The sequence below is a fragment of the Anneissia japonica genome, unplaced genomic scaffold (assembly GCF_011630105.1).
Source record: "Anneissia japonica isolate Jap-2015-1 unplaced genomic scaffold, ASM1163010v1 scaffold287726_len2788222_cov184, whole genome shotgun sequence".
Lineage (NCBI taxonomy): Eukaryota > Metazoa > Echinodermata > Crinoidea > Comatulida > Comatulidae > Anneissia > Anneissia japonica.
Genome location: NW_022705125.1, coordinates 1,235,495 through 1,258,091, shown reverse-complemented (window position 1 = coordinate 1,258,091; position 22,597 = coordinate 1,235,495). Strand labels below are relative to the sequence as shown.

Genomic DNA, 22,597 nt, shown 5'->3' with positions numbered 1-22,597 from the left:
CTTTTACAGAGGGCGGGCCTAGACTCACCATGTTTTGGGATTTTGTAAGAAAATTTATGATCACGGCACCTCTAGCTTGCGGAAAATGGAAACGCTCAAACTTAAATTTGAATAAAATTTTCATTTTTTTAATAGTTTGGAAAATTTAAGGTTGAGCGGGTGGGGGCTTGAATCCACCACTGTTATTAAGTCGACATATATTGTCATTTCTCATAGCTGTGGTATTGAGCATTTGGATATAAGATTAAGCTAAAAAAAATAATCGTCACCCTATATAATAATAATAATAATAATAATAATAATAATAATAATAATAATAATAATATTAATAATAATAATAATAACAATAATAATAATAACAACAACAATAATAATAATAATAATAATAATAACAATAATAATAATAACAATAACAATAATAATAACAATAACAATAATAATAATAATAATAATAATAATAATAATAATAATATTTTTTAACATAGCTCAACAGATCATGAACTCGTGATGAACTCGTGTATGGACTCGATAAGAAGAATATAGTGCCCTATAATAATCCCTCAGAATGCTACAGGACAGTACATATATCATATTATATAGTAAAGTATATAGCTATGGCAGTGGGGGATCCAGAAATTTGGTCTTGGGACTGTCTCTTATACACATCTAGATGTGTATAAGAGACAGTATATATATATGCCAAGACAACACGCCTGCTGCATCCTCTTTTATTGTATACTTAATGTTGTTATTTATGAAAGTTTTATCTGTCTTGTATCTGCTTTTTGATTTTTGATGTTCAATAATTATTGACGATTTTAATTGTAAATTCATACGCAATTCAGCTCTGGCTGTCATGTATGGTCTTGCTTGTTCGAATAAAATATACCAAAATATAATTTCACCCATTCGATATTAACAAAGTTAGAACTTCACACACATTAGCCCTATAGGAATACAAAGATATTATATAAAAGGGCATAATCGATCTTTACAGAGTGTCTAATTGTGATAAACTAGGGGCCTACAGTATTGCATGGGAGTGTTTAAATAAGAAATATGGGGAAAACAGTTTCTTTCGCAGAGTGGCGGATTCAAATGGGGGGGGGGGAGAATGGCCAGCAAAATTGATACTACCACTAGAAGTGTAGATATACGGACCGTATTATTAGAAAGTGTTGAAATTAAAACGCCTCCAACAATCGTTTCTGATCACAAGATGACCAAGCATGAGAATGAATCAGTCTAAAATGATATTCAAAGATATTTGCAGCTAACCGCTAATGTTTGTTTGCATGTCTATTACACACTATCACTCACAAATGCATGTAAAAATTGGTCGTAAAATTTGATTAAAAAAAATGGACCATTGAAATACTGTATATTTAAATATTTATTTGAGTTCGTACACTGACTTTGTTTCAGGCTCTTTTTTTCAATATTACAGCTGTTTCATTACGATGACAATGTTTTAAAATCGTAGGCCTACACTGTATATATAACGCTCCCAAATTTGATCTATGGGCAAACAACTGAATTTTTACAAGTTGACCAGGCCTGTTGATGCATCATTATTGTTCAGATACGATCGCTCTTCAAACAGATAATTTGTTATTAGATGTGGAACACCGTCATTCTGTCGTCGTTGATAATTTTTTTTCAGATGAAATTGTGAGTGTAAAGATTCTTTTGTGTATATAGATAAGAATTGTACATAAATAATGCACATAAAATCAATTGTCGATGGAGAACGGCGTCAGCCATCTGATCAATCCCATATTAATACAGTAGTCCTAATATTTGAATACTCCTCTTTCGCGAATTATTTTATTGGACAGTGACTCACCTAATTCTTATATAATCACTTTAACATTTTAATCGAAATAGGTTCACCATAGTCCTCAGTGTATGTTATGTTACTGAAACATGTTATACTGTACATCAAGGTAGTGTCCAGTACGTATTCTTAACATGTAACCATCGAAGTGTAGGCGTGCAGTATTACATTTTTAATTGGGTCCCAATTTCACATGATGCAAGATAATCGAGGCTATATCAATTTGGCAGCAATAACCGATTAAATGATTTTATATATCTAAACAACAACCTTCAAACTACACACTTCCAATTCGTCTTATTTTTAAACATAGGCCTATATATAAACAACCCTCATTCACAACTTAACAACTGGCAGCAAACTATTTGTTCACTTCTTGTTAGAAAAAATTAAAAATACCATATTATTCCAAAAATCCCAAGATTTAATGAAAATTTAATAAAATATCCCAAGGTCTTGGGATAAATGATCGCATTGGACACCATCAGACGCAGTTGTGCGCTAGGCTTAAGTGTTCAACTCTGTCATTGAAATCAACATTGGTTGGGTTTGGGCCTGTTTCTGTTTCCGGTTTCAAGACCAGTATTCTCAAAGATCCGTATTTTCTTGTCAGTGGAAATGGGTCCCATAAAATAAAACCCGAATTCAAATACCGGTTTTGAAAACCCCAATTGAATCTGGTCTCGATCGCCGAATACCGTACTCAAACCCGTATTCACCGAGCAATTTTTGCTGCAACGCAATAGCGGTCTCAGTTTGACCACAAGTTGACCTGACCTAGCAAGCTGTTAAATGGTACCCGGAAGATAAACAACTCTCATCTTGGCGCGAAGTGTGTATTTAAATTTTTTGATTTAGCAAACGTACCAGTAATGTCGGGCGTAATTTGGACCGACGCCATCACGAGACTAGTGATTAATCTGTGGGGGGGGGGGGGGGGGGGGGAAAGGAAAAGATGAGGGGGAGGTTAGCCGGCTAGCTAGTTCGCCTAACGAACTCGCTGTGGCTAAAAATGACGTCATTGCACAACGACCTTCTTAGGAGAAACCGGTTTCTGTTCGTGTTATAAACTGCAATGCGGTCTTTGTTTATAAACAATTATGAAAACCGGTTTCACTGAATACCGTACTTTTGTATTTTGTCAGTAGAAACAGGCCCTTTGCCTCTTCGTGTCGAGGTCATTAAATTATATTGGTCAACTGTTGTCGATAAACATTCGGAAAAAAAGCAAGTATATCTTTTCGCCTTACTGGCAATTATTAATTTATTCATTTATTTCAAAATATACCGTAAAACCTCGAATTGAATAGAATTCGAGATGAAGCCCATCTCGAAATAATGTCTCCCTCTTTAGTTTGCAAAATTAGACTTGAAAAAAAGCCCATGGGATGGGCTTCTTTTCAAGAGAGCATAGGCTACTTTTCAAGATAATACAGTATATACACTATGAATTTCAAAAAAAAAAAAAAAAATTAAAACAAGCTTGGCTTATATAGTAGTTTAGGTGATTTAATCAATTATACAGACTGATGTTACAGTGGCCGTATTTATTGTTTTATAGTACAAATTCACAGCACTCATTTTGAAAAAGAAGCTCCCACCCCACCTTATTTTGTAAAATTAGCTTCGAAATAAAGCCCATCTAAAGTTTGCAAAAAAAGTCCAGGGCTTCAGTTTGATGTTTTACGGTAACAAATCACAGAAAAACTGAATTGCTTGGGATTTACATATTATATTAAAAGACAATCATATAAAAAGACAATCAAACATTGAAAAGGAGAACAAGAACGATATACGACGGCGAAAAAGAGACAGAAACAAAACAAATTACAGGGATAACAGAGAAAAGATCAAAGATGTTTATTTATATTAAGCCCTAATTGGACCACAGTGGACCCATCATTTTATTGTAATTATTTGTACCCTTTTAAATTGGCCATGCCCCCTCATCTTTCTCACATCAACTTGAACAATTTTGCCTGTAAAATAACGTAAACATCCCGAGTTCTACATCAATTGGCTATGATGCAGTGTACACCATTGATAGCGTAAACACATACGTATGTACGCAAGAGTTTAAAAGCCCTTTTGAGAAGAGTACAGTATTTTAGTACTCTCTACTCATGTGGTTAGACTGTGTTCCAGTCCCTAAATCTGTGAAAATTATTTAAAATAAATTGATTTTGGCACCAATCTGGTACTGGTATGGGCATTTATAATGCACCTCTTCATTGAGGTTATTAAGCGCAGTTATTTCCCCTGGTCATTGGGTCCACATGTTGCTGGTGGTAACCCTACCAGGTATCCATTTATACTCCTGTGTGGAGAGAAGCAATGCAGGTAAAATGCCTTCCCAAGGACACATGCGAAATGCACAGCAAGGGATTGAAAGCCCAACCTCCATGTTGGAAAACCAAACCGTTCCCACTGTGCCGGTGGCGTTTCAAATTATTACTTTGCACCAATGTCGTTCCGTACTATACTAGTACCATCCACATTCAACAACGTAACAAAAACAGACGCTGGTGGCGCTCCGAAATTATCTAACACTAGGAAGGTAAAGTCAATAAATTAGCGACTTGCGGCAATTAAGTATCATGTTGGATCTGTATTGACAACAATTCCACTAAAATAATACCAGATAATGTAAATTATTAGTAAAAGAATGTTTATTAACATCATCTTACATAATTATATTTAGGCCTATACATTTTTTACAATATGAATGAATGTAGAGTAATGTTATCAACTCATAAACGTTCATTACATAAAAAATGGATGGCAAGATCACATGACAACTGATGATAAAACAAAACAAAACAGTATATATTACAGTTCATTGTTTCAGTATTTCATCTATTGTGAACAAATTTAAATACACAAGAGTGAGTGCTCATTAAAAAAAAACAACTTTTTAGGGTTAAAATATAAATAAAATGAATTTTTGTATCATTCCTTGAAAATTGTTCGAAATCTGTTAAAATGCTACTCATAATTACTTGTTACACAGCAAAAATTATTATGTTACCAAACTTAACACATTCAAATTTTAATATTAAAACAAAAAAATAATACAAAAAAAATAAGCCAAAAAAATAAGCCAAATTAACTTTCTGGATTAAAACATATCTTGTTTTTAAAATACAATTAGATGTACTGTAGTCTTAAAATAAAGAAATCTAAAAACCACAATGCAGTCACATTTCATTACATAAATATTATTTTCAGTACAAAACTAATTTTTCTTTTCTTTACCGGTATTCTGTATATTTCTTATTCGATCCATACACTTTATTAATTGGGTATTTGAGTTTGTTTAATTCAATCTTTTCTATTGCTGCTTTTGGTAAATCTACATGGCATTTTTCGGCCAATCGTACTAAATATATCAAAACATCGCTTAATTCTTGTTCCAAATGCTTTTTGTCTTTCTCTGTCCAGTCTATGAATTCAGAAAAAACACAATAATAACAAATTACATAAAATTTATTAAAGTAATTATTGTTTTAAAATGTTTTGTGTAATATGCTAAATAGTGTACACTAATCAAACACAATATAATTTCTAGAAGCACTGATATCATGATTTTAATATTCTCATACTGTACAATAAGATAAAATAAATTATTATTTATTCTTCCAATTTTGTATAATATTCCAATGAATTCATCTTTTTGTGAATTTAGTATAATATTGTGAACAGGGGCGGCACCAGCGAGGGGCCGGGGAGAGCTGGCCCCATCGGGGAAAAAAACTACAATTCGTCGGGGATCAGGGTCCCCCTAGGGGAGCTGGCCCCGTTGGGGAGAAACACGTACACAAATCGTCGGGGAGAAAAAAAAAATGTATATGTATTTTCTACATATTAGTAGACCCTAAAATTGATTAAATAAGCCTTTGAACCCCCAAAATTGTCATATTTTTCTCTGGATTTTCCCCCTAAAACATTTTCGAGAGATTTTGAGCGGCGCCTGACCATGCCCACTTTTTTCGTCGGGAGCATTAGCCCCCCTTCTCGGGGACAGCGCAACCACTGATTGTTTTTAATGGATACTGGCCCATGAATGCTTTCAAAGCAATAAAGGAGATCTCGATGAACGGCTAAATTTTTCTGTTTTTGTCTGATGTTTGTTTCGTCTGGTGACACTGCTGATCGTCATTGTTATCTACTTTTTATTTTTTTTATTGTACCTTGTATCCCTTGGCAAAGGGCACTGTATAAATTCCTGTATTATTATTATTATTATTATAAAAGAAATTGAAATAATAATTCAATTAAATTATTAAATTTCTTTTTACTAACCTGGTAATCCTTCTTTAACTTCTCCTTTCCATTGACTGAAAAAATAAATTTATTCAACAATATGATTCAAACTTAAAAATTACGTAAAATGCATTTGATTTTTCAAATTAAAATAAAATTATTTATGACTATTTGTTAAATGCTTGAAGAAAATAAAAAACCCACATTTTTTAGGTTCCTGGGAGAAAAAAAAATTATGTGATGCATGTGGCATATTGTTTTTAATAAAGTTTGGTGTGAAAATATGATTTGAACCATGACCCTGAAGATTACAGTAGGAAGCTTATCTACAAAGTCACAGCTTCACTACTTTGGAAGATGAGAGTACCCGAATATACTTCTCATCAAAGTGGAAGTCGTGCACCACTCTACACTTCTTGATATATTGTTCAATATTATTTCAAAGTTCAAATAATATTGAACAATACAGTATATCAATATTATTTGAACTCTGAAATAAAATTGAACAATATTATTTCAGAGTTCAAATAATATTGATATATTGTTCAATATTATTTGAACTCTGAAATAATATTGAACAATATATCAAGAAGTGTAATATTATTTCAGAGTTCAAATTGATTCCAAATAGTATTGGACATTTGAACAAATCAGGATAAGACAGCAATACTTTATATTTATATTTAATTTTTCTATATATATATATTGGTTAGAGTAAATAGTAGTAGTAGGATATTGGAGAGGGAATGGTGCAGTCTGTTGTACAGTGAGCTCAGACATTTAACTTTGAGTTCAGGGTTTTGAGTCTTACACTGTGCATTTCGTTTTAGTTGAGGAAAGCAAAACTCCGCTCTATGTGAGTGTTACGGTGCGACACCGTCTACTAATTGTCGGTGGTACAGTAGTCTAAACGGGTCATCATTAAAAATGTTCCATTGCACATCCACATTTTCTCAATCCACTTAGAAGTACAAGTGGGTAGCCGGTATAGTCCAATGTGAAGTATTGTTTCTGAAAGCTACACATGAAGTACTGTAGTTCTCCCAAAGGGGTCTGATGATGTTTCCATGAGTGTTTCAATCACCGGAATGAATAATGTAGAATTTGTAATAAATAAATAAAAAAATAAATTTACTGTAAAGGGCATTGAAGTTTTGTGGTATAAAAATAGCAAATTCTTATTACTGTTGCTATATTTTTGGTTGTTATATTTGAAATTTAAATATATAATCATGTGTTCTTGGTCCCCGATTCCATTTCATCGCTGTTCTCTTGTGTTAGTCCTGCATACAATATACAATAGCCCATGTGCAAGATAAACAAATCTAATCCAATTTCAAGTCTAGACATAAATTCCGATAATTTTTAAGTTACTGTAGAGGTTTGCAAATGCATGCAATAAAACTAGACTTTGTAGATGCTTCATCTATTGTGCAATTTGCTATTGCTAACAATATTATTTTTAACAACATCCAATTAAGTCCCAAGAATACAAGCAGCATATACAACACACGATAATGAAACTACTGATGATGCCCCCAAGCATTAGCTATAGTGTTCCATATCTTTCTTTTTTGATTGGCTCACATCAAACATACATCAATTATGAATTAAGAAATATGAACTATCAGCAAGTGTTCCATATAAAATGTTTATGTTTGTGATCAGTGTGCGATCAAAATTTCAATGTGTAATCATGACTATAAAAGTGTTGTTGCTTGTAAAATAAAAATGTGGTGGGATTGAAACAGCAATAAGTGAGGTAATTCCCCAAATGATTGGTTTTTCATCATTTATTTTGTATTATTTTTAGCTCCGCTCAGATAACGAGCTATAGGAATACTTAGCTGATTGATTAATAGACTAATTTTTTTTTGTATAAATGGTCGTTAGGGCCAATATACTCTATAGTACTATTAATACATTCTTTTTTTTTTGTACGGGCAGCTGTTAGGGTCAATATACACTACTGCCTCTATTATACTGCCCTCATCAGAGATTTCAAGATTACAAAAACTTGCTTTAAAGATAAATAATGTACTGTTTTTTTCAAAACTACAATTCAATGCTCTACATGAATTCTTTTATATCACAAAAATAAAAGTTGTTTCAATCTGCATCTCATCATTTGCAGATGCCTGATAGAGCATAGCTACTGCCACAGTTCTCAATGCACTATGATATTTCCTTCAAGCAAGGCACTGGACAAAAAACATTACTTGACTGTTGCACGTTTTAGACTTAACATGTATTAATACCGATATATTGTTATAATTAAATACACACAATATAACAAATAATACCCGACATATATTTTCAACTGCTGAAATGACCAAACATTACAATTATTATAGGACTTGTTACTTTTTTCACAAATTTGCATCAACTCAAGAACTTCGATGAATCCAATCGATGTTCGCCCATCGGACGTCCTGTCTGAACATGTTGTTTGGTGAACTATGAACTCGCCGTAGCACATGTTTTCATGACACCACGGCGGCAGCATGGATTCTTACTGCACCGACTGTCTCTGCATAAAAATACTTAATATTTTACACTAGGGCCTAGCCAGGGCCCAACTGTACATGGAGTATAATTACTGCTGAATGAACAAACATTACAATTATTATAGGACTTGATACTTTTTTCACAATTTGCATCAACTCAAGAACTTCGACGAATCCAATCAAGCTTCACCCATCGGACGGCCTGTCTGAACATGTAGTTTGGTGAACTATGAACTTGCCGTAGCACGTTTTCATGACACCATGGCGGCAGCATGGATTCGTACTGCACCGATTGTTTCTGCATTGAAATACCTTATTTTTTACACTAGGACTAGCCAGGGCCCAACTACTTGGAGTATAATTTATCATAACATAATATATTGCAGTTAGTACTTTATTATACATTAAGAATGTGAGTACTTCTGTAATATTAAATAAATCGTCAACTGCCGAGCCAGAAATCGACTGCATCTGTATGCTAGGCTACTGTCATTTTGATTGTATTGATCGTCAGTCAGCGGAGGAAAATGACGTTTTCAAATGATGTATGACTCAAAAACAAAAGTAACTGACGGAATTATAGGTTTCCCTGTTACAACAACGACACATGTACGTATCCATTGTGTACTACAAGACTTGAATAGGGATTGTTAATTTGACGTGATCGACATTGATAAACAATTTCGGGTAGACGCGAGTGCGTCTAAATAACAATGTTTAGACGGTGTAGGCCTTGAACGGACGCGTCATGGACGCAAACAGGATGGAAACTGGATGCGTCTGTTGCGTCTAAAAATTTGCATTTTTTATGGACGGTACTGTACTTGCATTGTATCAAGTCTGGGTTTGGTAGCTGTTAATGAATTAACACTTTAAATTACTGATTCATCCTTTCAATGGAACCTTTATCATTATCAGTTTAAACATAAAATATAAATACCGTTTTATTAGGGGAACACTCATAAAGATGTAAAACTGATAATTTGAAAACAACTTCCAAATTATAATTTTTGAAGAATAAAATGACCAGTGGGCTCCTCAACAATATTTGGTTTTTAGAGGAGTAATCATTAACTACTGTATCAATTTCAAATCAGTGATGTATTCAAGGGTACCCCAGCTGGCCTGCCCCACCACCCTTAAATTTTTCAAAATTATAAATGAAATGTAAAAAAAGTTAGAGTGTGCCATTTCCGGCCACCTAGAGGGACTACTGTACTTGTAAATTTTCTTTCCTCAACCACAACCATGGTGGGCCTGAGGTGGTCTTCACCCTCCACCTGTGAAAATCCCTCCCTGGCCCCTCTATTCGGAGTTCCCTGACTGGCCACTGCAATTGTTAAATTTTATGTGCCACCAATTTTCTTCATTAGTTTAGAACCGAGACCGGTTACCATTAGTATTTATAACTAGTCTATGCTTTTAGGAGTAGACATGAAGGGAGCCTTATGATGAATTTTCCGAGAACTTTGAATTCCCATATCACATCACAGGGCCTGGCAATTAATATTGCACTGGGGCCCTTTCGCACCTAGCTACGCCGCTGATTGAGAAGGTATTTGTGTGTAGTTTCACATTTACAGTGACATTATTGTAAGGTACATTTATTTGAGTATACTTTTACACAAAAAATGCCTCCATCGAATAAACACCCCCTCAAAAACCTGTCTTAACAATAAACGCCATGGGGCGTCTATTCTATAAATACGGTATACTGTATATCTCCGAGGCTAGAGGAACTTCAGATTTTGTAATACAAAAAAATAGAAATTAAATATACTCACAATATTTCAGAAACTTCACCAACTTCCCCAACCTGAAATAAAGCATGGATAACATGACCTTTATATCTAATAGATAATATTAATAACATTTCAAATAATAACAATTTCACCAATAACAAAACAAATACTATTATTGTAGTAATAATAGACAAAAACAATAAATAACATGAAATTAATAAAATGTATAATCTAATGAAATATTACTGTGTAATTTATAGAGTAACTGTAAATGCAAGGAATGGCTATCATTTGAAATGCTTGTCTCCACGAGGGCAGGGCAAACAGAACTGAAACTGATTATTTTTTTTTCATTAGCACCACTGAACATTGTATTCTGCTGTGGATATTGGTGCTATACAAAATCCTTGTTCATTGTTTGATTGATATCATAGCAATACACAACAAAATGAGGAATGAACACAGAATGAATAATGAAAAACAAAATCTTCATATTTAAAACTTAATTCGAGTTTTATCCTCCCTGCATGTTAGTGGTTTAGTATGTTGCTTTTAAAATCCATTCAATTCAAACAGAATTTCAATTTGATAATTCAAAGATAGGAAACCATTAACAGTCTGACTGCATTCAATATTTGAATTTTAAATATCCAGGGGTCCCAATTTGAAAGAAATCCCTTCCAGGAGATCCGGTTAAATGAGCTTTCTTTAACATATTTAATTAAATTATGCTGCACATGGTGATGATACCAATAGGCAATGACTTTCCGTGAGACAACTGATAATAAAGTTGTAAAAAAATGTAAATATGAATTTGCGGGAGAAGGGTTATTTTCTGGAATTTCTTGGTTGCTGGAGTGCAGGAGGCTGTCGCGATTTCCATGCAAGTTCCATGACTTCAGGGAGACTTGGGACTCCTGAATATCAAGTGTTTGCAAGGAAATTCAACAGAAGGATGCCGATCTCCATGAAACGTGCCGTTCAAACCAGCGCCGATATTACGGCTATAGCTTGCAGCGCCCCTGCTAACCGCTCGGCCATTCGACTTTTGTGCAGATACAGGTAATTTATATATTTTTTTAAGGGCAGTAGTCTCATACACCACCGAACAACACTTCATCGGTTGAATTGAATAACATATATCAAGGCATTAGCGCTACATTACAAAGGTAGAGACAGAGTACAGCATATAATTCTTTAAGGGAACTGAGAGGCGTTGTTCCTACTGTAGGTGAACAATACTAATTGAGTTTTGCGTTTCCACATGAGACTGACTTTACTGTAGGAGGCAAGTTTGTTAGAGTGTGACTGTATAGTTGGAAGGCGAGTTTATTAGGGGACAGGTTTGTTAAGGGTGAGTCTGTTAAGGGGAAAGTTTGTAGGGGGAAGTTTTTAGTTGGGGGACGAGTTTGTAGGAAACGAGTTTGTACGGGACAAGTTTGTGGGGGTCAGATTGTAAGGGGAAAGTCTATTCCTTCCATTATCAATCAGTCACGACTATGTTCTATCTAATAGTAGGCCTAGCACAGTATTGTTCTATAAGCAATCTCCAAGTCCATAAAATAGCCGAAGCACTGTACCATTGCAAGTAGGAGGTTCCTGGGTTGATGAAACTGGTCCCAATTTCTTTCTCTAGCGAATGTATTTTGAAGTTCACGGCTGAAAAAACAAAACAAGATTTTTTTTTATTATGTTCAAAGTTGCATAGCTTTATCTTGTCATCAAAAGCCTCCAAGTACTGTATAAAAAAATCAAGCAAGAAGGGGAATAAATAAATTTCTCATAAAAAAAAGTATGAATGCTGCAAGGCTACAGTGGGTCGCTGTTAATGTTAGAGATCCTAGCCTACAGTAGGTCTTGGTTCGGTGTAGGAGAGTTTGGGCAGCAAAAAAGTTTGGCTGCGATTATGTTGTCAGTATGAGTAATAAATATCCTTAAAATATTTTACAGTACTAGAAATTGCAAATTGCAAGTGAAGTGCTGCGAAGTACAACTGCATATAAATGTTCTTCGAACAAAATTATTTATGCGAGTCAAGTGAAAATAATGAATAATAAAAATATAACAAGTAATATGAGACACGACCCATTGTCTATATTAGAACAATTCTCATTGGGTAACAAAGTCGTAATTTTTCATTTTTGTCAAAAAGTGTCTATAGTGGTGAATTATGGTTTAGGTTTATTTTAATAAAGTTTCAAAAATTTCTATGTAGGCCTATGTAGAAAATGTAGTTGATTACCAAAGGTTACAATTTGCCTTTTGAAGACTGCATGGTCTAGGAAGTGTACATTTTTTTATGGGGCAAGTTTCCAAGGGCGGGTTTTCTAGGGGCGAGTTGACTGCCAAAGAGTGTTGCCAAAGTGTGAGCCAGCGTGTTATTTGATCACAAGTGCAAGGCATCGCAAGTGTGAGCCAGCGAGCCACGACGTCACGACAATAGATACGAGACATTACTCGGTTTGTGGGAGGTATCGGCTGAGATTTGTGGAGTACAATTCAAAAAACAACTACAGTATAGGTCTAATAATAAATTATTGTGATGTTAAATAGACAATGTTAGCTATCAAGAAGCGACGCTGTTTTTCATGGGACCTTCGTCCCTTCAAGGCTAGGCCTATACCATCCTAGGTAGTCTAGTCTAGGCCTACAGAGTAGGATAAGGCTAGCCCGACATGCGGACCTTGGTACGTGTTGGTTAGTCTACAAACGTCGCCTAAAGTAATTGATTTTACCCGGCAGAACGAAAGAAGGAAACTCCGCTTTTCAGTCGTCTTAGGCCCTTGATTTTTGACAAACAATGAACTTTCAGAGGTCAAACTGCTGTCAAGAATATGAATTGGCTGCTTCGCAGCAACAACTGATGCCTAGATATAGGCCTGCTTGTAGATATCATCTTCATTATGATATTTGGATTATTATTAGGCTGCTCAAAATGTAATAAAGTATTCTAAACAGCAACACAATATTAGATGATTTGCTACTGTTAAATCACGAGCAGTTTGTAAATTTTTGGAGAGCTTTTCCCACACTTTGCATGAACTGGTTGAGTAGACGCGCGTACATCCCTCTGATTTGCTCTAATCAAATTGTCTCAAATGTACGAAAACAAGACTAATAAATGTGCGTCTACTGTAGCTCGGAAAGTTGCAAAAGTAGCAGCTAAATTTGGTACCATCATAAAGCTACATGTAAGGCTATACTGAAGATGGTGATGTAAAAATTAAAGCATGAATCCACATGAATCTAAACTTTCTCTCCTACTTTTCTAAAAATAGATTTTTAAATATTTTTTCTGTCGTTTAAACAACGACTTATTATTGATGCAAACTTCAAATGTCAACCAAAACATACATTTGTGTTCCCGTATGTATATACAAGAAACGTGTACATTTTGAAGTAATTCCAAATTGTTTGTTAGAAAAAAAAACGTGTTTTGATATAATGTAGTAAATTATAGCATTTGAAATATTTATAGAGAAATTTCCGACATTTGTTGAAAAATACTAACCTTAAAATACGTTTAAATGTAAAATATTTTCAGGATAGATTCACCAGGGTATACCCATCTTCAATCATGTGAAAAAAAAAGTGTAAAAGCCATAGGCCTAGTCACCAAAACTTTTGGCACACTTTGATTTCGCCTTGACCCACTGTGCGCCGCCGCTAGAGGACTGGAAATAGTACAGCCTAGGCCTAGTAGGGCTTACTGCTACTACTAGGCGTAGGCCTGAACCCACCTGAGGGCCATGGCTTACTTACATATCGTCCAACGTCGTGTGCTTACTGAACTGGAATTCGCTTTCTTCTTGATGATTAACACATTTAGTTTCAATTAAGCTGTCTTTATCAACCTTAAGTTTCTTAGTAATTACTTCTATATGCTCAGAATTATGACCTGCCATCATTTTGAGTGTTAAACGTCGAAATACAAACTGCTGTTTAATTCCCAACACCAGGATCCAATTTAAAACTCAAGCTTTCGCGCGTTTTCAAGAAAATTTACAGAAGGAAGCCCCAAAATGTCATGTCATGTCATGGGTCAAAGATCTTATCGGGCTCAAAATCAAAATGGCGTTAAAACGTCTGTGCTCGGAGGTTTCCAGATTTGGCTTAGGTTCGTTGTTTGTATAGGCCAAGGCCTAGTACTGATTGTTTTTCTTTATTTTTTCCTATATTTTCCATGCACATATAGTATTTGTTAATGAAAATGCATAACAACACTGCCTAGGCCCTAGGCCCTATCTCTAGGCTAAGTAGCTAGGCCTAAGCCTGCAGTGCAGTGTTGGTGCTGCTCTATCCTGCGAGGAGGCCTCCGTGGTGTCTATAGTGGTAGGCCTAGGCCTAGCTAGACTTACTAGCCGAAGCCTATGCCCGTACAAAAAACGCAAAACTAGGATGTGAGGCGAGAGTGCTTGCCGAATTCGCATTTTGTGGTCACAAATTAATTGGAAAAACGATTCATTCTTCTAGGCCTGGCCCTAGGAAGGCTAGGCCTAGCCCATATGGGCGCTAATGCACTTTCGCACCTAACTTTTAAATCTCAATTTTTTTAACTCGGTGTTCTTCTCACAGTCACAACACATAAATATAAAACATTTTTACATGATTCAACGTGGCCAGGGAATTCAACTAATCACAAAGTATATTTTTCAACAAAAAAACATACCTTTATCAATACAGGTTGATAAAGTGTTTCTGCGCTTGCTAGCATGTCGAGCTGTACATACTATTTTGCTGCTTTGCAATCAAGTAAGAAATTGCCAGAATGTCCAAGTCAATTCTTAAATTTTGAAACAATTAAAGGCCAGTCTTATTTACTGTATATTTTGAATCTGAATTTTCCCATAAAAATCCGTCAACAAAATTTGGCATCGTTATTACGTGATACCACCTTTTTGAATTTTCTTGTCGTAATCAAGGTAATATTCGGACCGACGTTTAACATTCAGGGGTGGCGTCTGTGGGTGGCGGGGGATTCCCCCGTCGGGTAGAAAAACTACAATTCGTCGGGGGGAGAAAAAAAATTATATGCTATTTTCTGCTAGTAGACACTAAAATTGATTAAATAAGCTTTTGAAACCCTTAAATTGTCAATATTGTCGTTGGCTTCGCCCCTGGACCACTTTCGGAAGATTTGAAGCGACGCCCGACCACACACACTTTGCTGTCGTCGGGGAAATCTGCCTCCTCGTCCTGGCGCCACCCCTGTTTAGCTTTGGCTTTGATAGTTGTTTTGCTGGATTAGGCCCTCTGTGTACGCATTTGGATCATTAATAATTTTTTTTAATTAATTATTGTACATGTGAATTTCATGTGAACACACATCATAATCAAACAACAACACCACAATATAACGCATAACTGAAATGACATGCGAACGCAAATTAAGTAGTTTCCATAAACGTTTAATCAAACAACCTTGCGCTGTAAACTCGGATATTCTCTGGCAATTTCTTACTGATTGCAAAATGGCAGCCGCTCGTGCTAGAGAGCACAGATTCGCTGTACTTATTTGCGGGCTTATTTGTTGAAAAAGGTACTTTGTGAGTGGTTGAATCATGTGAACACGTTTGTTAATTATATGTCGTGACTGTGAAGAACATTGAGGTAAAAAAATTTAGAATTAAAAGGTAGGTGCATTAGCGCTGCCTACAGTACAGGTATATGATGATAGTATCAATGGTTATTACTGTATTATTACTTACTACTTAATTATAATTATTTGATATTTTGCAAGGGTCAGAATAATTTTAAAAAAAAAAGAATTCAAGGGCCTTGGCCAACTCACTAGTGGGTCCTCTTGTTTTTATATTGTATTATAATCCTTTCTTATTCTTGAAATAATTGTGAAACTTAACATTAAACAGTTTATACAGTACACAGGTCTAAAGCTAGGTAAATATAAAATTGTAATAATAATAATTACAATTACTGTAAATAAAGTAAACATACAGTATAATATATTTATAATTTGGAAGTACATACTGTATTATTTTGTTTAGGCAAAAAGACTAAAATTTGGCATATATTGATACTTCTTATTGCTGGAAATTCTTATATTTTGATGATTAATAATTTTGTATTACCTGTTACCTGTTGGTGTCATGCCTACCATGGATTTCCATTCCCCTTTACAATACCGCATCCCACACCATTCTTTGGTGTTATCTATCCACATAGTCCTTTGTCTACCTCTGCCCCCACTTCCTTCCAACTTCCCTCCCAATAATGTTTTTTGAAGTGCCTCTTTTCTGAGCAGACGGCCAAGTTATTCCAGTTTTTTTCTTTTTATTATTTTGATTAGTGACCCTTTTGTATTTATCCTTCTCAGTACATCTGTATTTCTAATTTTGTGATATTGAAGATTCTCCAAAATGTCCATATTTCAAAACTTGTTTTACTTTATTCAAAATCTTGTATCTCATCAGGAAGAAGTCATGTCTTCTGGACAGCATCCCGAGCACTTAGTGTTACAGTGCCTAAGAACTGTTACAGTGAGTTTTAATTTAGCTACATTTACTATCATATCATTTCTAGAAAGTATAATAGGCCTACAGTAAATTGATTTAAACTTATTGCAAGGGTAGATTGCACTATGTAGGTACTTGACTATCCGCCATTGAGAGCGTGATATAATTTTCTGCCAGCAACTGGAATGTCTGCCCAGCCCTCTATTGTTTTGCCTGCAGAGTTCGTATTTACTTTTTCCATATGACCCGAAAATACAGATGACGTAGTCTTTGACCTCGTCATCAAACAAAGTTTTTCTGACTTCGCGAAGTGAGTGAATTTTTTGCCTTGAATTCATTGGCTGTTTTTATTGAGGCCACTGACGCCATATTGGAGGGCTTAAGTGATGTATCTATTTCGACAACTGTCTTTTGGCATTTATTTAAATTATTGTTAAAAATAAAGATTCTTGCAATACTTTTTAATAATAAATTTAAATTTGATAATTTTTCAAATTATATAAGCACTTGAAGAGACTGTTTATACAATTTTAAAAAGCGCAAGCGAAGGTTATTTACGTTTTTAGTGATAACGATTTTGTAAACTGCATAAACAGGTGGTTAGATGATTTTGAAAAAATTGTTACGTTATATTTAAATTTATTATTTAAAAGTATTGCAAGAATCGTTATTTTTAACAATAATTTAAACAAATGCCAAAAGAAACTTACCTAAACGTTTATTTAGTGTGGGCCCTTCAACATGGCGTCGGTGGCCTCGCCTTTTTCTGTACAAGAATTGGCCGATGAGCAATCCAGCTATTATAGTAAAGATCAGTGGTTGTAAATGCAAATTCCCCAAATCTATCTGTTTGTGTGGTGCATCGTGCATGGTCTTGCTGCAATCACATATCGCTGAACACATGTACATAGTCACGATTTTATGTTTTGTTTTGTTAATTGAATCCATGTTTATATTGCTCTAAAACCAATTTAATTGTGTTAGTTGGTATATTTATTCATATCTAGTTTTGGTAATGTTAACTTGAGTACCAACATTTCATCTTCACCCTCAACCTATAAAATTTCCTTTATAGTTTTATAGACTGAGTTCTGTAGCACACTGGTTAGGACTTTCTACTTCACCCTCACCGGTACCATTAATTGTAGCCCTACTGTAGATAGCATCTCAGGTACTTCATAATTCATAGTTTAACTTTATTTCTCATTTGTAGTCAATGAGGAATTAAAAGCCCTGTGTTCTGTTTTTGTAACTCTAACCATCTCTCTTTTTTTTTCTTTTTTAGAATATGTGAATGCAGTAGAAGCAAGTCAAGATATGAGAGATGTGACAGATCGTGCGGCTCGTACACTGTTTCTCGGTGAAATCTTCAGGGGTGAGTTTGTGGAATTTTTGTTTTTGCATTTAAGAATGGTAAATATGCGATGTCAGTTTTTTTCTCTACATCTAAATAAGGCCAACAAAATATTGTTATGTTGCTTGTTGTGTTGCACAAGCAAAGTGAAATTTGGAAGTCTAGAACGGCAGTCTTTTATTTTGCACCTATTGGCCTAGGCTTAATTCTAGGATTAATTGTCAACCATCACCCACCTCCATACAGTTTGATTGGTAAAATGCTGACAAAATGGCTAAAATTATGGAAGGCTTTGAAATTTATAATTAATTTGAAATGTGGTCTTCTTTGAAACATTTATTGTGGTCCCTTCCTTAATTAAAATTTATTTTCTTAGCAAACAGTTTGCCTAATAATAATAATAATAATAATAATAATAATAATAACAATAATATATTAGACCTTCGACTTAATTAGCATTTCATACCTACAAGGCCTCTAAACGCTTTACATTTTTAACCCCAGTCATTTGATCAAAAACATATGGAACATATACTCAGCTCACTGGGGAAAATTCCATAATGTTGCAACTGTAATTAGTGCATTTTGTGTTTGAACCTACCAGGTACTCACTTCTACTCCTGGGTGGAGAGAGACAACTTTAGGTACAGTACTCAAGTTCCTTGTCCAGGAGATAAACAAAATGCACAGCAAGGGTGTGAACCTTCGTCCTCATGGTTGAGAAGCAACCACTGCGCCAAACTGCTTCTACAAATTTAGCTGTGTATTCCAAATTAAGCTTTCTTTACCAACTTATTCTATTACAGGTCTTGCAATGACGTTAAGTTACCTCTTCCGAGAGCCTGCCACAATCAATTACCCATTTGAGAAAGGACCTCTGAGTCCACGTTTTCGAGGAGAGCATGCCCTGCGAAGATACCCATCAGGAGAGGAGAGGTGCATTGCGTGTAAACTATGTGAAGCTATCTGTCCTGCTCAGGTGTGATGATTCATTAATTTCATTATATACCGGTATTTATAGCCTGTGTGAAACAGTGTGAAACAAAAAGTTTCTTCCTTCAACCACGATTCAAACACAGGACCTTCTGCTGTCTATTCTGCCTCATTGCAAATTCAAATCTGAATAAAGCAACTTATTTCTCACACTCTAACGCATGCATACTGTAGTTGAACAGCAGTAGTCCTTTCTTAAGTATTAGGACAAGGTGGGATCACCGAAAAAATACTTTTTTTTAATTAATAAATCAAGATATAGAGATAAACTCTAAACCATCTTCTGGTAATGCTGTATACTGTATGTATATGTAATAGAATATAATAAAAGAATAAAAATTCATTTAATCACTACTACTAGTAGGTGCACATAGCCCTACATAGGCCTACAAAGTACTTACACAGCCTTTCTTCCTTAATGATGTATATTGCTGTGTAAGCAAAAGGGTTGGTTTAATACTAGTGAAAGTTGATTGCTCTTTTTAGATTCTCTTGTTTCTCTATTAATATTTGTTGTTGCTTCTACTTGTTTTTTTTTTTCTTTTTGAAGGCTATTACAATTGAAGCTGAAGAGAGGGCAGATGGTAGCAGGAGAACGACTCGTTATGACATTGACATGACAAAGTGTATATATTGTGGATTCTGCCAAGAAGCATGTCCGGTTGATGCTATAGTGGAGGTAAGGGGTTTTATTCAATGTATCTATTTTTAAAAATTCATTTCCACATGAAAATATTTTTTTTTAAAAAGTGTTAGAAGAAACATACAGACAATTATATTAAAAAGCTGGGGAGGGGAAAAAGCATGAAAGTACTGTTTATTTTACATATTACAAGCTTATTATGTGCTATTTAAATGTAACCTTATTGTTAAATTATAAGTTGGACATGATAGAATAAAAGTGTTTGTTTTGGAACAAATTGGCAGAGAGATTTTGTGCAGCTTCCCTTCCCAAACTTTTCATCCATTTAGAATGAATTTTAAAATATCATTTATTACATTAAGTTCGTCAAAATAAAAATAGAAATAATTTGTTGGATTTCTTACATTTAATCTTTTTCATTGTAAATCTCATTTTTTCATAATACTCAATTGTTCCTTTTATTCTGTTTTAGTTCACTAAATTTATTGTTATTGTATAGTTTGAAGGAGTCTCACATTCTTCTGGCGACAGTGTGTTTCCTGCTCGTGTCTCCCAAGCAATGATGCCAAGTGATTAAATAAATAAATAAATTACTATCATTACTATCATAACATTCTTTTGACTAAATCCAACCTTTTTTTTCACAGGGGCCTAATTTTGAATTCTCAACTGAAACACATGAGGAACTTCTGTACAATAAAGAGAAGTTGCTGGATAATGGCGATAAATGGGAAGCAGAAATTGCAGCAAATATTCAGGCAGACCATCTCTACAGATAAACACTCTTAATATAGGCTATAACTGTATATATAAAATTTTCTGAATCACATGAACTGTAGACAACAAAAGTGATGAAAATCTTAAGGTTTTTGTGATGTGACAAGGTAGATAGTTATATACACACAGTAACAGCAAACTTCTAAGGGAATTATAAACCTTTTTTTTTAACAGAGAAGCTGTTCAGATGAATTGTCTTGAAGAATTTTAGTTACTGTGTGCAGGAAAGTTTGTTCAGTATAAGCTTCTATTCACAGAGTGAACAACTTCTTGTGACATTCACCTGAAGAAGTTCTCTGTGTGTGAACGAACATTTATTATAAAGTTTGTAGTGCTGTTCACCATTTCTTATCACTGTATATTTAAACTACTACTACCTAACACCACACATGTCGTTTTGTGCTAATTAATTTCATGTAATATCCTCTCGCCAAACCTTTGGAAAAAGTGTCAGTATACTGATGTTAAAACTTTAAATTTGATTGAATCTGCATAGAAATTTACAATACTCACGTTGGATTGTTTTTCTCAACCAGAATTAATACACATATTTGTTTCTTACACAATAAGGAAGGTTGTGTTAGATTTCAGTGGTTTATTGGTAATTCAATAAAGTACATTGTTAACTTTCTATTGCTTCTGTTGTACTATTATTTTAACTGTTTTTAGTGGAGTGGTATAGGTTTGTGCTCTTCATATTCAACAATACCTTTTCAGTTAATTTTGTGCAATATTATACCAATAAACAAGTGTTAGTTTTGTCCAAGCCCAATCAATACAAAAATCCAGAGGTGACGGAACTAGGGGGTGCTGTGTTATGGAGAGTAATGTGTGACCGGAAATGGTCTGCAGTCAGTTGGTTGTTACCATGCACCAGTGATGATGGAGTATATAGTACAGCAATATGAAACTATAATAATATTAGGCCTAATGAATGAATAAAGTTCAGTTTGTCGGGTAGTGAAATGATTATTTCACATTTTAAGTGCTCCCTAAATTCATAAGTGTAAGCTAAATTACGGTGATTAATTCAATTAGCAAAGATATGGAGACAATTATTTCGAATCCCTCTTTCCAAGAGGGGATGCAATGCTTTGTGAAAATGAGTACGCCGCGGTACTCATTTTCACAAAGAAATACACACAACTAGTTAGCTAACAATTATGTCAATGTTACATGAACACCTGGGAAGGAAGGTGCAATCACGTTGTTACCTAGCAAACGTCTGTACTGTTTGGGGGAGGGGCTGCTGATGTACTGTGTAGCGGGGGACGATGAGGCATAAGACTAGGCCTAGGCCTAACTAAGACAGTGGAATTATATGCGATAGAGAGTACACTTTCGAAAGAAATAAATTAAAATAAGAAAAAAAAAATAACTAAGAATAATTCATTTGCAGAGGTACCTTGTTTAAGTATTATACAATGCTAACAATGCGGCTCTTGTAGCCCTGGCTTGGGCAAGGCATCCATGTGCAAAGCAGTGGCGTTTGTTTATTCATGAAAAAAGCAGTAAGACGCCACCGGGAAAGCGATTTTTTTTCCCCGTACGAAACATTTGCTTGAAACTTCACTCGGGCCATCTCGGATTGACTCGAGTGAGTACGATACGAGGAACAAGAGCAGACACTTCGCAATGTCGTGCCGCTCGAGTTTTACTATTACAGTATTGCTCTTTCTATGTTTACCGATGGTAGGCCTATGAATTCACGGACTTATGTGATGTACGTCACTGTGTAACTAACTGTGACCTTCTTGGATGTTATTAAGTGTTAATATATTATCTACAACAACAACAACAGCTAGTACCTCCTGTTATAAAGTGTAGATAGGTACAGTTATACCAAAGGCTAGAGAGAAAGAGGATAAACTATAGGCCTAACTACAAGCTGAGTTCTTACCAGGCCCCTCCTTAAACAGGCCTAGGGTCATAGGCTGACACAACAGTCACGCTTCACATACTGACATGGACTGAAATTTTGGGGGGAAAATGGGACAAAATTGAAGCA

The 22,597-nt window shown here is 34.9% G+C and overlaps 2 protein-coding genes across 2 annotated transcripts; one reads left to right on the top strand and one right to left on the bottom strand.

Annotated features, from left to right (window-relative positions):
- Positions 1-4,931: 4,931 nt before the first annotated feature.
- LOC117105266 (dCTP pyrophosphatase 1-like) lies at positions 4,932-14,355 on the bottom strand. The gene is made up of 5 exons (XM_033246358.1): positions 14,112-14,355; positions 11,930-12,008; positions 10,392-10,423; positions 6,140-6,174; positions 4,932-5,279 (listed from the first exon to the last, which is right to left on the bottom strand). The coding sequence occupies exons 1-5, from the start codon at positions 14,255-14,257 to the stop codon at positions 5,089-5,091; spliced, it is 483 nt and encodes a 160-aa protein (XP_033102249.1). The 5' UTR covers positions 14,258-14,355; the 3' UTR covers positions 4,932-5,088.
- Positions 14,356-14,373: 18 nt separating this feature from the next.
- Positions 14,374-21,220, top strand: LOC117105265 (NADH-ubiquinone oxidoreductase subunit 8-like). Its single transcript, XM_033246357.1, has 6 exons — positions 14,374-14,466; positions 16,781-16,846; positions 18,108-18,197; positions 18,983-19,155; positions 19,720-19,848; positions 20,460-21,220. The coding sequence occupies exons 1-6, from the start codon at positions 14,382-14,384 to the stop codon at positions 20,589-20,591; spliced, it is 675 nt and encodes a 224-aa protein (XP_033102248.1). The 5' UTR covers positions 14,374-14,381; the 3' UTR covers positions 20,592-21,220.
- The last annotated feature ends 1,377 nt before the right edge of the window (positions 21,221-22,597 follow it).